Source organism: Perognathus longimembris, chromosome 23 (genome assembly GCF_023159225.1).
Source record: "Perognathus longimembris pacificus isolate PPM17 chromosome 23, ASM2315922v1, whole genome shotgun sequence".
Taxonomy (NCBI): Eukaryota; Metazoa; Chordata; class Mammalia; order Rodentia; family Heteromyidae; genus Perognathus; species Perognathus longimembris.
The window spans coordinates 11,415,813-11,431,930 of record NC_063183.1 but is presented as its reverse complement, the minus strand read 5'-3'; the positions used below and the strand labels follow the sequence as shown (position 1 = coordinate 11,431,930).

Below are 16,118 nucleotides of genomic sequence, written 5' to 3'. Positions count from 1 at the left end.
TATAGCTATCACAACCCTATCTGAAAAAGGAAAGGACATGGTCACAAGACAGTTTTACGGTGATCTGAATTGAATGCGACTTTAATGGTGCGTGTGTGTGTGTGTGTGTGTGTGTGTGTGTGTGTGTTTGTGTTGCCAGTCTTGGGGCTTGAACTTAGGGCCTGGGCACTGTCCCTGGCTTCTTTTTGCTCAAGGCTAGCACTCTAGCTCCTAAGCCACAGTGCTACTTCGGCTTTTTCAATATACGTGGTTCTGAGGAATTGAACCTCTGGCTTCGTGTATGCGAGGCAAGCATTCTACCACTAGGCCATATTCCCATATTGTGTGTGTGTGTGTGTGTGTGTGTGTGTGTGTACTTTTAAACAAATGTAGCACCCAGAATTTAAACCTTCTCCACATTTAAGCACAGACCAGAAAGTTGTGTGAAATGAGTGTGTGCCCCTCACCCATCCACTCTCATCCTGGGTGCAAAGACATTTGCTCTACTTCAGTCCCAAGTAATGGGTGACTCATTCTGAAACCACAAAAATCACAGGGCCCTATGTCTGCAGAAGTTGAGTATTAAAAGGAACAAAAGGGGTGTCACAGTCCCTGTAACCAAAGAGTGAGCTCCGGCTGGGAAGTAAACATGCCAAGTGTGTGCTGTCTCCCCACTCAGCTCGCCCTTCAATCTGGAAGGACAGCTCCTCTTGATTTACTTAGAGCTGTAACTTAATCAGCAGACCTGAGGCTAGAGATTTAATCTTTCAAACTCCTTGTTTGACTGGTAGGGACGGGCTTTTATTTTTTGCCTATGGTACAAATAGGTATTCATTACTCAGCTTGAGCCTGACCTTCAGAGACTGTTCTTTATCTGGAATTCCAGCAAGGGTATGAGTCAGCTGAGAACAGGGATCCCTGGGAATTTATACCCTCTGCTTTGCTTTTTTTTTTTTTTTTTTGTACCAGTCCTGGGGCTTGAACTCCGGGCCTGAACACTGTCCCTGGCTTCTTTTTGCTCAAGGCTAGCACTCTACCACTTGAGCCACAATACCACTTCTGGCCTTTTCTATATATGTGGTGCTGAGGAATTGAATCCAGGGCTTCATGTGTAGGAGGCAAGCACTCTTGCCACTAGGCCATATTCCCAGCCCGAACTCAGGGCTTTGCATTTGCTGGGCAGATATTCTACTTACTTGAGCCACACCTCATTCCTTTTTGCTCTTATTTTTTCCCGTAAGGTCTCACTTTTTGCTGGGTCCAGGTAAACCACGATCCTCCTATTTACACTTCTTGCATAGCTATAATGATAAGTGCACACTACTATGCCTTGCTTTTAATGTTGGTTGAATTGAGATCTGAAGTTTTTTATAGGCTATCCTTGTGCCACCATCTTCCCAATCTCAGCATTCCAAATAGCTAGGATTATAGGTGTGAACTACTGTTTTTCTCTCTCTCTCTCTCTCTTTTTTTTTTTAAAGTCTCAACTTGACTAAAATGGAACCTGGCCTCAAATATCTTGAAATGCCTGGCTGTGTTCTGATTGGGCAAGCCAGGGACTGATGGTTGGGAAGATGGAGTCTACAACCTGGCCCTCTCCTTTGTAATGGGGTCCCCCCAAGGGAGGGAACCACAGTATAATGGGGTACAAGGCAGGGATCCCCCATCCCTCCAAGAGTCCACCACTCAGAGACAGTCTCACTTAAAAAGATGGATTTATTGGGGAAGTTAAAAAGTATACTGACCAGTCGGGGTCACGGCCCAGACTCGGGAGCTGGGACCACGCGCCCCAGGCCACACTCGGGGGTCGGGTTATAAAGGCAAATACCACATGGTCAAGCCTGTCACACACAGGTGGCCAATGAGGTTACAACACTTACGATGCATGCCAGGTCACACGCAGGTGGCCAATGGAGTTACAATCTGCCTCATAGCAACTGTTTGAACCAACCTATTATTTTAGTTAGACTTGTCGCACGGATTTGGCGGGGCTCACATGATACAGGTGGATACGCCTACTCATAGGAGGACACAGGTTTAACCTTGAATGTTCCACTACTCACGTGGTCTAGCAGTTTACACAATCTTTTCACAGCAAATGGGAAACTTCCCTGGATTGGGCTTGGGAGATCTTAGTGAAGATGGAGTCGGCTTCTGCTCTCTTTAACTAACCTGAGATGGAGTCAATCTGACACCCCTCAATAGCCAATGATGGCGCTGGCCAGATCTGACCTCTATATTACATCCTTGAGCAGCTGTGTGACTCCAGGCAGGTTCTCTTCCCTCTGCCTCATCTATCTGGATGAAGGCCTTCCTGAGGTCTAGTCCTCAAGTTTGGCACGATGAGAATGTCCATGCTGCAGCATTTAGCTTAATGAGAGAGCACCAAGTAACAGCTGTGGCCTAGGTGGAGGGCAGGGTCCATTTTTCTAGTAGTGAGGGAGGTAAGCTTGTGCTTGCAAATAATGGGAGAGGAGAAGGAGAGACGTGGGCTGTCAGCTTCCAGTGCCCTTAACTAGATACAAATTGAGATGAGCAAGAACACATCCCCAGACACCTGCCCATTAACCTACTTCAGTTCCATCTCCTGAAGTTCAATAGGTGACTCTGTAGTCTAAGGGCAGGAGCCTGAAAATCTGCAGCATAGTCCATCCTTGCAACTAGGCCCCAAACCCAGCCACAGCCTACTGGCCTCATCTGAGTTCCTAGGCAACCAGCAGCTCCCATTCCCCTTCCCTTAACTTCCTGCAAAGGCTCTTCTCTTCTGCCTTTTCCTGCTGTCCATCTTCTGTGGTTGAACACAGAAGACAGGACAGCTGGGAAAAATGCTTGAATTGGGAGGTCATGCCTTTGCTTCACTGACCAAAGAAGAATCAAATTCAGAATGTAGTGCATCCTTGGTGGTGGGGATGGGATGGGGTGGGGTGGGGGTGTTAAGGTGTGATAGTAATTACCCTCTGGAATGTAGCAAGGGTCTGAAGGCAAAGTCCTGAACCGCTACGGGAGGTGGGGCTTTGCAAAGTGTAAACAGCTTCAGAATACTTCCAGTGGATTTGTTGTCTTATTAGCCACACATCACGTCTTCTGAGGGACTCCAATCATTGGGAAGGAAATGGGGCATCCATAAAATAAACTATCTTTTTTAAACCCTATAATAAAACAAGTGATGACAATCTGTGTTTTGTTGTCAAAGGCCGAGCCACATATCTTGATGACAAGATGAACAGCAAATCTTGTTTCTCCCTCTGTATGGCACTGGTGTTCAGGTCCTGCTCTTGTACCTTGCTTGACGTGTCAGGAGCAGTTTCTGTGTGCTTCATCTTGCACATGCGTCTGTACGCCTGGCTCTATGTGGCTCTGGGCTCAGCCAGTCTCCACGTTTGCTTGCAGAGATTGAGATGGTGATCATGGAGCGCAGCAAGCTCTCAGAGCTGGCTGCCGGTACCTCGGTGCAGGAGCAGAACACCACAGACGAGGAGAAGAGCGCCGCGGCGACCTGCTCTGAGAATGTGCAGTGGAGCAGGTAGGCCCCACTGGGCTGGGCTCCACTCAGCCTCAGAGCGGACCATCTGCCAACCAGATTGTCTTTTCTGTCGCAGCCTGTGATCAGGAAGCTGTTATGTGGCCCACCTGCACAGACCCCCACAGGGGACTCCTGAGTGTACCCTAGTTCCACCAAGAGTGAGAAGGAGAGAGAGAATGAGAATGTACATGTGAAATGTGATGTTTTGTCTTCCTGCGTGTGCTTTATTTCATTTACTATGTGGATATCCAGTTCCATCCATTTTCCTGTGAATGATATAATTTCATTCTTATTTATGTCTGAATAATATTCCATTGTGTATATGGACCACATTTTCTTTCTCCTTTTATTAGTTGGTTCCTAGTGTGGTTCCTAGCTTGGCTACCGGGAACAGTGCTACTTTAAACATGGGTGTGCAGGTGCCCCACTGCAGGCTGACTTGTATTTCTTCAGATAAATGCCCAGGAGTGCTATCCTTGGATCATAAGGCAGTTCTATTTTTAGTTTTTTGAGGAATTCCACACTAATTTCCATAGTGGCTGCACTAATTTACATTTTCACCAACAGCGTGTAAGGGTCTCTTTCTCTCCCATATCTTTACTGGAATTACTTTCTGTGTTCTTAATGATGACCATTCTGGTTGGGCTGAGGTGGAATCTCAGTGTAGTTTTGGTTTGAAAATCCTTTATAGCTAAGAATGTTGAACATTTTTTCTTCATGTGTTTATTGGCCATTTGATCTTCTTTTGAAAATTACTCGATTCACTTGCTTATGTATTATTGATTAAAGTATTTGTTCTCTTGGTATTTGTTTTAGCTCTTTGTATTTATGGGTACTCATCCCTTGTCAGAGGGATATTTTGTGCTGGAGGTACATTATGGAGTTGAGGATTCAGAGCATTATCAAAGACTGTGCAGTGATCTGTCTCCATGGTCACTCCTCGTGGACAGCCCACACCACTATGGCCTATGTGTCCTGTGTGTCTGTGGGCACTCTGTGGCATGCTCTGCTCTCTTGGTCTCAACCTGGCACCCAGAGGCGGCAACCACAGATGATCACAGGACCTCAGCCCCCTTCTCTGCTACAAGCCAGTTCTGTGCATGTCCCACTAATGTGTGTTGAGGTCTTTCTGGCCCTGCCCTGCCCTGGAAGGGCAGGATTTGGGATGTTTGGTTTCTGATGCTGACAGACACTCTATAGCTCTTGGCCATGGAGCTCTTAGAGGTGAAACACCTTGCTATCGATTTTTTTTGGTCAGGGAATGTTGGCCCAAGTAGCTGCCAGGCCAGGACGTGGCAAAATGTAACCACAAGGTGACCTTGAAACATTAAAGCTAGCAATGAGACAGCAGCCACCAGGTGCTGGCCCTTCTCAGTGCCCAGCCTATGCTAAGTGCCTGCCAGTCAGCCCTGCCCCTGACTCTCCTCAGTCACCTGCCAGTATCTCACGCGCTCATACTTGGGAGACAAGCACTAGCCAGATGCTTCACAGCTAAGAACAGGCCAAATCAAAATTAGGACCCAGGCAATCTGGCTCCAAAGCCCTTGTTCTTCTTTGTCATTGTTTCTGGGGTGTGTGTGTGTATTTGACAATACTGGGGTTTGAACTCAGGGACTTAGACTTGCTAGGTAGGCACTCTACCAGTCATGCCATACCTCCCTCCCTTCTTGTTTCAGTTATTTTTCTTGTAGGGTTTCATATTGTTGTCCCCATACCAGTCTAGTCTGCTGTCTTCCTCCTTTGGCATCTTATATAGCTGAGATGATGACAGGCACCTTCCAGCATGTCCAACTTACTGGTTGAGATGAGGGTCTCACTAACTTTTTGTCCCTGTTAGCCTTGAACTATGATCCTCCCACCACAATAGCTGGGATTCCAGATAGGAGCTACCATGTCCAGCCTCGGGGCCCACATTCTTAAACTTGTTCATGTTACTGTTTGTGACTTTGTTAGTGTCTCATGCTGCCCTCTTTTGCTCATTCTCTCGTGACACCCCTTTAAATGATTATGTGCATCTGTCTGTTCTGTCTTTGCCAAATGACATGGGAGTGTGAAGAGCAAGGCCTTTGTATTGTAGAACCCCCCCCCCCCCCCGGCATCTGGAGCTCCTGATAGATAAATGATTGTTGAGTGAATACGTGACGGGTTCACTAGTCAGTTTCCCTCCATAGCAGTTTTCCAGGGGCAGACTGACTCATTTGTGTTAGCAGCCCCAGTGCTAACTCACTGCACCAGGTAGCCTTGGAGCCCCAGCTGTGAACGGTCAGCAAGGGCACCTAGGGACAAGCAGGAAAGAAATATATACTGTATGCCAAGAGGCTCAGGCATGCACCTCTCTTCTCTTCCAGACCCTTCCTGGATATGGTGTACCATGCGCTGGACAGCCCTGATGATGACTACCATGCCCTCTTCGTGCTCTGCCTCCTGTATGCCATGTCTCATAACAAAGGTAGGTGTGCTTTTCCCTGGCCCACCAGGGGCCCCGAGCTTGGGAGCCCCCACCTCTGCTGTGTACAGGGGAGGGGGAGAAGGAGCACTCTGTGGCCTCCATGTTAGACTTCTTGCAGTGTCTTAGGTGAAGCCACAGGAATCGGTGACGCAGGCAAGATGGGGAATGGGTAGGAAGTGGCTGTGTGACCCAGCGAGGCTGGCTTCACACTGTGGCTTCTGCCAACCCCGTGCTCTGCAATCCACCCAGTCAACAACCACCCTCCTAACATCAGAAGTGGAATCAGTCAACACGCAACCTTAGTGTTGCTATTTATACTTGGGTGCTCTTGCTGTGGGTTTGGGGCTGAAATAGACCTGACTGGAAGTGCAGCTTCCTCTTTGAAGACAGGGCTGCTCTCTGGCTTCCCCTGCTGTGGCGGTATGGCCAGGAGCCAGCATACCTGACAGTCACTCGTCCTCGTCACCCTCCCTGCCCACTTCGGGGAACAGCCTGGTGTTTGCCCCGCTTGGCTCCAGTTATGGGATACTCTCCCAGCCCCTGACAAGAGATGAGCCACAGCACCAGTGCCATTACAGGCATTTTCCTTGCGCTGGCTGGGGAGTAGGGAGTAGGGGGAGTAGGGGGCATCTGCTAAGATGCTCTGTGGCTAGGGGCATTACAATGTACTCAGCACAGCTAAGTATTTACTCTTAAGTCACTGATGGTGAAAATGAAGTTGATCACCTCTACAGAACGTAGTGCCTGTGTCCCCTGCAGAGCAGCTCATGTCATTTCTCCTGTGTCCTTCGAAAGGTGGCCTGCTTTATTATTTTGAGATTCACCCACATGCATATGTTCATTTTTTTTCTATTAATGAGCCACATTCCATAAGTCTGGATGCATCCAGTACCAGTATCCAGCTGCCTGTGCTTCTGTGAATGGGCTATAGCCGTCTCTAGATCTCCACCACTAGGGCTAAAGCTGCTCTGAGTATTTGTGTAGGGCTCTTTGTGTGGACATACCTGTCCCTTTCTCCTGGGTCAGTGTTTGCCACCTTTGTTGTCTGGAATCTCTTCTGGTTCTGAAAGACTGTCTGGTTCTGAAAGACTGTCAGCTTGTTTCTTTTTCTTTTTTTTTCTTTTTTGGCCAGTCCTGGGCCTTGGACTCAGGGCCTGAGCACTGTCCCTGGCTTCTTTTTGCTCAAGGCTAGCACTCTGCCACTTGAGCCATAGCGCCACTTCTGGCCATTTTCCATATATGTGGTGCTGGGGAATTGAACCCAGGACCTCATGTATACGAGGCAAGCACTCTTGCCACTAGGCCATATCCCCAGCCCTGTCAGGTTGTTTCTGAGCGATGCCCTGGCTGCCTGGAGCTCACTGTTTGTGGGCCATGTTCTCAGCCCACTCTGCCAGGATTAGGAAGGCCACATCTGACTGCTAGACCAGCCCTACATGGTGATTGCCCTGTGCAGAGGATATGTGCCTGGGGACAGGGTAGACCCTGCCTACAGGAGTGGGCAGGCTTCCTCAAGATGCCTGGGCCATAGGTTTGGGAACTGAGGGAAAAAGGAAAACCAGCCTGGAGCAGAGGGAGAAGGGGCACAGGGCTGTCTGGGGTGGGGTCCCTTCACCAGTGGAGGCTGGGCATTCCAGGAGGCAGGTGGACAGGAGCCAGCCTGTGAGGTAGCACACATGGGCAGTGGGTATCACCTGTGTCCCTGTAAGCTGAGGCCTGTGAAGGCTAGTGGGACCAGGAAGTGACTGGTGACAGGCACAATGGGAGATGTGGATGCGGTGACCATGTTGTCCATGTTGTCACTCAGCAGGCATCTGAAGGGCTCGCTCTATGCTCTGGGTGGTGGGGAAAGGATGAAGGGGGAGCCAGGAGGAAACCCGGGTAATGGTGGGGCAGGGTTACTATCCAGGGGTTCAGGGAAGGCTTTTCTTTTAATTTAATTTATTTATTAATTGAACACAAATTTTTTTGACAAGGTGTTGTGCATAAAGGGTACAGTTACATAGTCGGGCAGTATGTACATTTCTTGTGATATCTTACACCCTGTTTTTCTTTCCCTTCTCTAGGTCAGGTAGACATATACACAATATACAATTTATCAAGAACATATACAGTAGCCACGTGGCCAAGCCCAAGAAAATTCGCCTAGAGCTTTAAATATAATGTCGATATTAGACAATATGTCGACAGTAGACTTATATGAACGTACATACATAGCTTTTGAGCTATTGTATTCCACTGAGAGGTCGATTTTTGACCTTTATATGTTGAGTATTTGTTTGGTTTTAGTTACATACTGTTGGGTCGCTGCCCCAGTCCTGTGGGAAATACTATTTGACAAGCAGTTTTTGGTTTCACAGACCTGGTCTCTACTGTCTCTCCGTCTCCCTTTCTTTTTTCTTTTCTTTTTTTTTTAATGTCTGCTTTTCTGTGTCTTTTTAAAAATTTTATTTGTTTATTAATTGAACACAAATTTTTTGACAAGGTGTTGTGCAAAAAGGGTACAGTTACATAGTAGGGCAGTGTGTACATTTCTTGTGATATCTTATGCCCTGTTTTTCTATCTCTTCTCTAGGTCAGGTAGACATAAATACAATATACAATGTATCAAGAACATATACAGTAGCCACGTGGCCACACACAAGAAAGTTCGCCTAGGGCTTTAAATGTAATGTTGATATTAGATCATATGTCAACAGTAGTCTTATATGAACGTACATACCTAGCTTTTGAGCTATTGTATTCCCCTGAGAGGTCAATTTTTGACCTTTATATGTTGAGTAATTGTTTGGTTTTAGTTACATACTGTTGGGTCACTGCCCCAATCCTGTGGGGAATACTATTTGACAAGCAGTTTTTGGTTTCACAGACTTGGTCTCTACTGTCTCTCCGTCTCCCTTTGTTAACAGTCATATATCAGGGAGATCATGCCCCTTTGTTTTCTGTGTTCTAGGCTTGTCTCGCTCAACATTATTTGTTCGAGTTCTGACCATTTCCCTGCAAATAACAATATTTCACCATTCCTAATCACTATGTAGTATTCCATTGTGTATAAGTACCATACTTTTTGGATCTATTCATCTGTGGAGGGGCTTCTGGGTTGTTTCCATATTTTGGCTATTGTGAATTGTGCAGCGATAAACATGGAAGTACAAATGTCTTTTTGATATCTTGGGGTTTGCTGTTTAGGATAGATGCCTAGGAGTGGTATGGCTGGGTCATAGGGTAGGTCTATATTGAGCTTTTTGAGAAACCTCCATACTGTGCTCCAAAGTGGTTGTACTAATTTGCACTCCCACCAACAATGGAGAAGGGTTCCTCTTTCCCCGCACCCCCTCCAGCATTTGTTGTTGCCTGAGTTCAGAGTATAGGCCATTCTAATTGGAGTGAGGTGGTATCTCAGGGTTGTTTTTATTTGCATTTCCTTTACTACCAGGGATGTTGAACATTTCCTCATATGTTTCTTTGCCATTTTTATTTCTTCTCTTGTGAAGTCTCTCTTTAGCTTTTCTGAGAAAGGAATATTCAAATGAAAGCCCAGAGTGCAAAGGAGCCAGCTCTTCAGAGTGCTGGGCAAAACGCTCCAGGCAATGGGAACAGCATGTTCTAAGGTCCTGAAGTGAGGGAATCCTTACATAGTTGAGAAACAGTACAGCTTGACCAGGTGAGCAGGGAGCCAGATCAGAAAGGGCCTTGGAGCTAAGCAAAGAAAGTTAAGTTTGAAGCACACAGGAATCCCTGATTCCTAAGTGTGGAAGTCACATAATCAGATAGAAGTTTTTGCTTGTTTATTTTTACTTATGTCTGATGGTACTGAGACTTGCACTCAGGGCCTGGATCACTGTCCCTTAGTTTTTTCACTCAAGACAGGCACTCTATCATTTGAGCCACAGTTCTACTTCTGGCTTTTTGCTGATTAATTGGAGCTAAGCATCTTGTGGGCCTTCCCTCCCAGCCAGCTTCAAACACTAATACTCAGATCTCAGCCTCCTCAGTAGCTAGGATGGTAGACGTGAGCCCTCAGTACCCTGCCAGATGAAAGTTTTTAAAGGCCCCTTGCCTGTTGGGTGGAGGGCAGACTAAAGGGGTCAGGCTTAGTTACAAGAGAGGAAGCTGGAGTTAGCACACCGCTGCAGTAATCCCTGTAGGACAGGAGATAATGTAGATGAGATTAGGATTTTGGCAGCAGAGTTGGGGGGCTGCAAGAATCTGGGGTGGGTTTGGGAGCTGGGGCCAGTGTTGTGCTGATGGGCTGGCTGTGGGGCAAAGGGAGAGCTGATCCTGCAGCATCGCTGGAGGAGCCTTGTGGAGCCCTATGCTAAGGCAGGGGAACCAAGAGAGGTAGGGTAGGGACAGGGTGTTATACCCAACTCTGAGTGGGAGGGATCTGGGAAGCCCCAAGCCCCTTTGGACAGCTAGTGACCAGTGAGGGCCATGGAGCGGGTTTGGAGAACTGGAAAGCCCCTCCTCCTCAGGACCTAGGTGCCTTGGAATGCCCTCTAGTGGAGGGGCTATCTATTCTTGATCCATCCTGGCCTGCATTAGGTGGTGGTGGTGGTTCACTGGCTAGTTGCCTGGCTAGACAGCAGATCCTTACCCACAAGCAGGCCCCTGAATGATTCTCTTTCCAATAGACTTTTTTCCCCTTCTAAGACAATTTTAACATAAAAGCAATGTTAATGAAAACCAAATGTGAGCTCAGGCCTTCCAGTAAATCATAATAGATTAGATGCTGTACCAAAATGAGCAGCCCTGGGTGGGAAGGGCTGCTGGCTGGAGGAAGGGCTTGTCGTGGCTGTCTAGTCACATAATGATTTCTGCTTAGTTATCTGCAAGAGGAAAGGCAGCTTGGCGTTGTGGCGAGTCATGGGGCCAGCTTGGGATGGAGGCTTGTGCTGTGCAGTGTTGGGACTCTGGATTGTTCTCTGGAGCATTCAGCACCCTCACCCTCTGCTCCTCCCTTTCTCTTTACACAGAAGGAGTCTTGGGCTCTTTGTTTTGCTTTGCTCAGAAGTTACTGGTGGGTGGAAGGTATGGGAAAGGTTGAAGGAAGAGAGTGGCAGAGCCTCCTGTGGGCTCTAAGTTGACACATTATCAGAACTGGAAGTCCACTGGCAATTGGCCCAACATCTGGTTAGCTTTCGAAATCGCGTCTCTCTGTTTACCGAAGCTGGCCACACATGTATGACTGTAGCCAAGGAGACTTTGTGTGGGGAAAAGAAACCAAACACAGTGCCAGCATGTGCTGTTCCTCCAGGGTTTCCTTTTTTTTTTTTTTTGTGCCAGTTCTGGAGCTTGGACTCAGGGCCTGAGCACTGTCCCTGGCTTCTTTTTGCTCAAGGCTAACACTACCACTTGAGCCACAGCGCCACTTTCAGCTTTTTCTATTTATGTGCTACTGAGGAATCGAACCCAGGGCTTCATGTATACGAGGCAAGTATTCTACCACTAGGCCATATTACCATTCCCCTCCAGGGTTTCCGTCTGCTTCCCCTCTGTGTAGCTTTGATCTGTGTCCTCTCCACCCCTGCCCTGGTTGGGGCTACCACTGAGGAAGGACGCAGGGGACACTTAGTGGCCAGCTACTGACAGTACTGAGTCACACCCTTCCCTTCCAGCTGCAATCAGAATTACTTGGTAGTCCCACTCCCTCCCAGACACCCACCTATGCAGAGGGACAGTTGTTCTGACTAGGGTGCACAGGTGAGGACCTGGGCCCCCAGGGTTTCTGGCAAGAGGGAGTGGTGAAGCATATGGCTTGCTAAAGTGACCTGGAGCCAGCATCTGTCCACTGTGGACAGGATTGGTTTCTTTGGAGTATGTCGCCAAGAGTGTTGAGTTGATAAACAATATATTATTTTTTTGATTTATTTATTTATTAAACAAATTTTTTTGAGAAGGTGTTGTATAAAAGGGGTATATTTACATAGTAGCGCAGTATGTACATTTCTTGTGTTATCTTACACCGTGTTTTTCTTTCCCTTCCCTAGATTAGGTAGATATATATATAATACACAATGTACCAAGAACATATACAGTAGCCACGTGGCCTACGCCAAAGAAAATTCGCCTAGGTCTTTAAATGTAATGTTTACAATAGACAGTATGTCAACAGTAGTCTTATATGAATGTACATACATAGCTTTTGAGCTATTGTGATCCACTGAGAGGTCAATTTTTGACCTTTATATGTTGAATAGTTATATGGTTTTAGTTACATAATGTAGGGTCGCTGACCCAAACCTGTGGGAAATACCATTTGACAAGAGGTTTTTGGTTTCACAGACTTGGTCTCTACTGTCTCCCCGTCACCCCATCTTAACAGTCATATATTCCATTGTGTATTGGTACCATATTTTTTGGATCCATTCATCTGTGGAGGGGCTTCTGGGTTGTTTCCATATTTTGGCTATTGTGAATTGTGCAGCGATAAACATGGAAGTGCAAATGTCTTTTTGATATCTTGGGACCTGCTGTTCAGGATAGATGCCTAGAAGTGAATGGCTGGGTCATAGGGTAGGTCTATATTGAGCTTTTTGAGAAACCTCCATACTGTTCTCCAAAGTGGTTGTACTAATTTGCACTCCCACCAACAATGGAGAAGGGTTCCTCTTTCCCCGCACCCTCTCCAGCATTTGTTGTTGCCTGAGTTTAGAGTATAGGCCATTCTAACTGGAGTGAGGTGGTATCTCAGGGTTGTTTTTATTTGCATTTCCTTTACTACCAGAGATGTTAAACATTTCCTCATATGTTTCTTTGCCATTTTTATCTCTTGTCTTGTGAAGTCTCTCTTTAGCTCCTTTGCCCATTTCCTAATTGGTTTACTGGGCTTGGAGGGGCTTAGTTTTTTGAGTTCTCTGTAGATGACAGATATTAGGCCTTTGTCTGTTGCTGTGCTGGTAAAGATCCTTTCCCATATGGTTGGCTGTCTTTCTATTTTGGTGGCTATGTCCTTAGCTGTGCAGAAACTTTTTATTTTGTAGTAGTCCCATTTGTCGAGTCTCTCCCCTATTTGTTGTGCCCCTGGGACTATATTCAGGAAGTTCCTTCCTGTGCGTATAAGTTCTAGCGTCTTTCCTACTCTGTCCTTCCATAGTTTCAAGGATTCAGGTCTGATATTGAGGTCCTTGATCCATTTTGATTTGATCTTGGTGCATGGTGATAGGCTTGGGTCTACTTTGAGTTTTCTGCATATGGCCCAGTTCTCCCAGCACCAATAGTTGAAGAGGCTATGTTTATTCCATTGTATGTCTTTAGCTCCTTTGTTGAATATCAGCTGACTGTAAGAGTGCGGTTTATTTCTGGATCTTCAATTCTAATCCATTGGTCTTCTGGTCTGTTTTTATACCAATACCAGGCTGTTTTTGTTATGATGGCTCTATAGTAGATCTTGAAGTCTGGTATTGTGATACCTCCTGCACTGCTTTTTTTTGCCTAGAATTGCTTTGGCTATTGTAGGTCTTTTGCTGTTCCATATGAATTTATGGATTGCTTTCTCTATTTCAGTGAAGAATGTAACTGGGATTTTGATAGGGATTGCATTGAATTTGTATAACAATTTGGGCAATATGGCCATTTTCACTATATTGATTCTGCCTACCCATGAGCATGGGAGGTCTTTCCATCTCCTGTGTCTTCTTTGATTTCCCTTATTAGATTTTTATAGAGTTCTCATTAAATAGGTCCATCATATCCTTGGTTAGGTTGATCCCTAGGTACTTTTTTTTTGTTTTTGGCTACTGTAAATGGAATTGTTTCCATAATTTCCTTTTCTGCTTGTACATTGCTGGTGTACAGAAAAGCTGCTGACTTTCGTGGATTGGTTTTGTATCCTGCTACTTTGCCAAAATAGTTTATTAGGTGTAGGAGTTTGGGGACTGTTTTTTGGGTCCTTCAGATATAAGATCATGTCATCTGTGAATAGGGATCGCTTGATTTCTTCCTTGCCGATGTGGATCTCTTTGATGTCCTCCTCTTGCCTTACTGCTATGGCTAGGGATTCCAGCACTATGTTGAACAGAAGTGGGGAGAGTGGGCAGCCTTGTCTTGTTCCTGAGTTTAGGGGGAATGATTTAAGTTTCTCTCCATTTAATATGATGTTAGCAGTTGGTCTGTTGTATATGGCTTTTATTGTTTTAAGGAATGTTCCATCTATTCCTGTTCTCTCCAGAGCTTTTAATAAGTAAGGATGTTGTATTTTGTCAAAGGCTTTTTGGGCATCGACTGAGATAACAATGTGATTCTTGATTTTAGTTCTGTTTATGTGGTGAATTACATTGATTTACGGATGTTGTACCACCCTTGTGACTGTGGGATGAAGCCTACTTCGTCATGATGTATAATTTTCTTGATCAGTTTCTGGATCCTGTTAGCTAATATTTTATTGAAGAGCTTTGCGTCTGTGTTCATTAGTGATATTGGTCTGTAGTTCTCTTTTTTTGTTGGGTCTTTGCCTGGTTTGGGAATGAGTATGATATTAGCTTTGTAGAATGAGTTTGGAATTTCTCCCTCTGTTTCTATTTCGCGGAAGAGTTTGAGGAGTATTGGTATTAGCTCATCACTAAAGGTTTTATAGAATTCGTTGGTGAATCAATCCATCTGGGCCTGGGCTTTTCTTTGTTGGGAGGTTCTTCATTACCCCCTGTATCTCGCTGTAAGTTATTGGTTTATTTAGTTGATTTATTTCTTCTTGGTTCAGTTTGGGCAGTTTATACTTCTCTAAGAATTGATCCATTTCTGTAAAATTATTATTTTTTAGTGAGTAGAGGTTCTGGAAATAGTTCCTTATGATTGTTTGGATATCGTGTGTACTTGTTGTTACTTTTCCGGTGGAGTCCCTGATTTTACGTATATGAGTCTCTTCTCTTCTTTTTTTTGTAAGTCTTGTGAGAGGTCTGTCAATTTTATTTATTTTCTCAAAGAACCAGCTTTTAGTCTTATTTATTTGTTGAATGGTCTTTCTATTTTCAATCAGATTTATCTCTTCTTTAATCTTTGTGATCTCTCTCCTTCTAGTCATTTTAGATTCGATCATTTCTAATTTCTCCAGTTGTTTTAGCTTCATCGTGAAGTTATTCACCTGCTCTGTTTCCATTCTTTTAATGTGAGTGCTGAGGGCGATGATCTTGTCCCTCAGTACTGCCTTAGCTGTGTCCCATAGGTTTCTTTGTGATGTATTTTCATTGTCATTGTGGCTTATGAATTCGTTAATTTCATCTTTAATTTGGTCTGTGGCCCAAGTGTTGGATAACAGTGTGGGGTTTAGCCTCCAAGAATGTGTATAACTTCTGTGGTAACCATTGTTATTGAGGGTTACCTTTAATCCACTGTGGTCAGATATAATACATGGGATGATGTCAATACTTTTGTATTTGCTGAAGTTCTTTGTGTGGGCTATGACATGGTCTATTTTGGAGTATGATCTATGGGCTGCTGAGAAGAAGGTGCATTGGGTCTCTGTAGGGTGGAAGATTCTATATAGATCTGTCAGATCCATTTGGGATATGATGTTACTTAGGTCCTCAACTCCCCTGCTAATCCTCTGGGTGTTGGATCTGTCTCTTGGAGAGAGTGGGGTATTAAAGTCACCCACTATGATTGTGTTTGGGTCTATCTTGTTCTGTAGTTCTGTGAGAACTTGCTTGACATAGGTAGGGCCTCTTTTGTTCGGTGAGTATACATTTATCACCGTTTTGTCTTGATTCTGGATTTTTCCTTGTATTAAAATGTAGTGACCTTCTTTGTCTTTTTGAGTTGATTTCAATGAGAAGTCCAGCTTATCTGAGATCAGGATGGCTACTCCTGCCGTTTTGGTAGGTGCATTTGCTTGGAAGATCTTGCTCCATCCTTTCATTCAGAGCGTGTTTTTATCCCTTGCTGTAAGGTGGGTTTCTTGTTGACAACAGATGGCAACTTTTTGTTTGCGGATCCATTCTGCTAGTCTGCTCCTCTTTATTGGAGAGTTTATACCGTTTATATTCAAAGAGATCAAGTATAAGAGTGTTTTTTCTCCTTCCATTTTCTTGTTGGGCTGTTTTTCCTTTTTTTTTTTTTTTTTTTTTTCTTTAGTGAGCTGCTCTTTCTGTTGGGCTCTGGCTATTGTAGTTTCTTTCTGTTTCTGTGTGTCCTGTACGGTTTCTGTTCAGTGGGAGTCCCCTCTTAGAATTT

General features: G+C 45.2%; 1 protein-coding gene across 9 annotated transcripts in view; it reads left to right on the top strand.

The window, feature by feature from the left end:
* Clec16a (C-type lectin domain containing 16A) overlaps positions 1-16,118 on the top strand; it is a 150,871-nt gene that overhangs the window by 40,342 nt on the left and 94,411 nt on the right. For all 9 annotated transcript variants that reach the window (XM_048333044.1, XM_048333043.1, XM_048333040.1 and 6 more), the window contains exons 11-12: positions 3,370-3,502; positions 5,851-5,951. In XM_048333044.1, the coding sequence (XP_048189001.1) occupies positions 3,370-3,502; positions 5,851-5,951 (234 nt within the window). The remainder of the gene's footprint in view (positions 1-3,369; positions 3,503-5,850; positions 5,952-16,118) is intronic.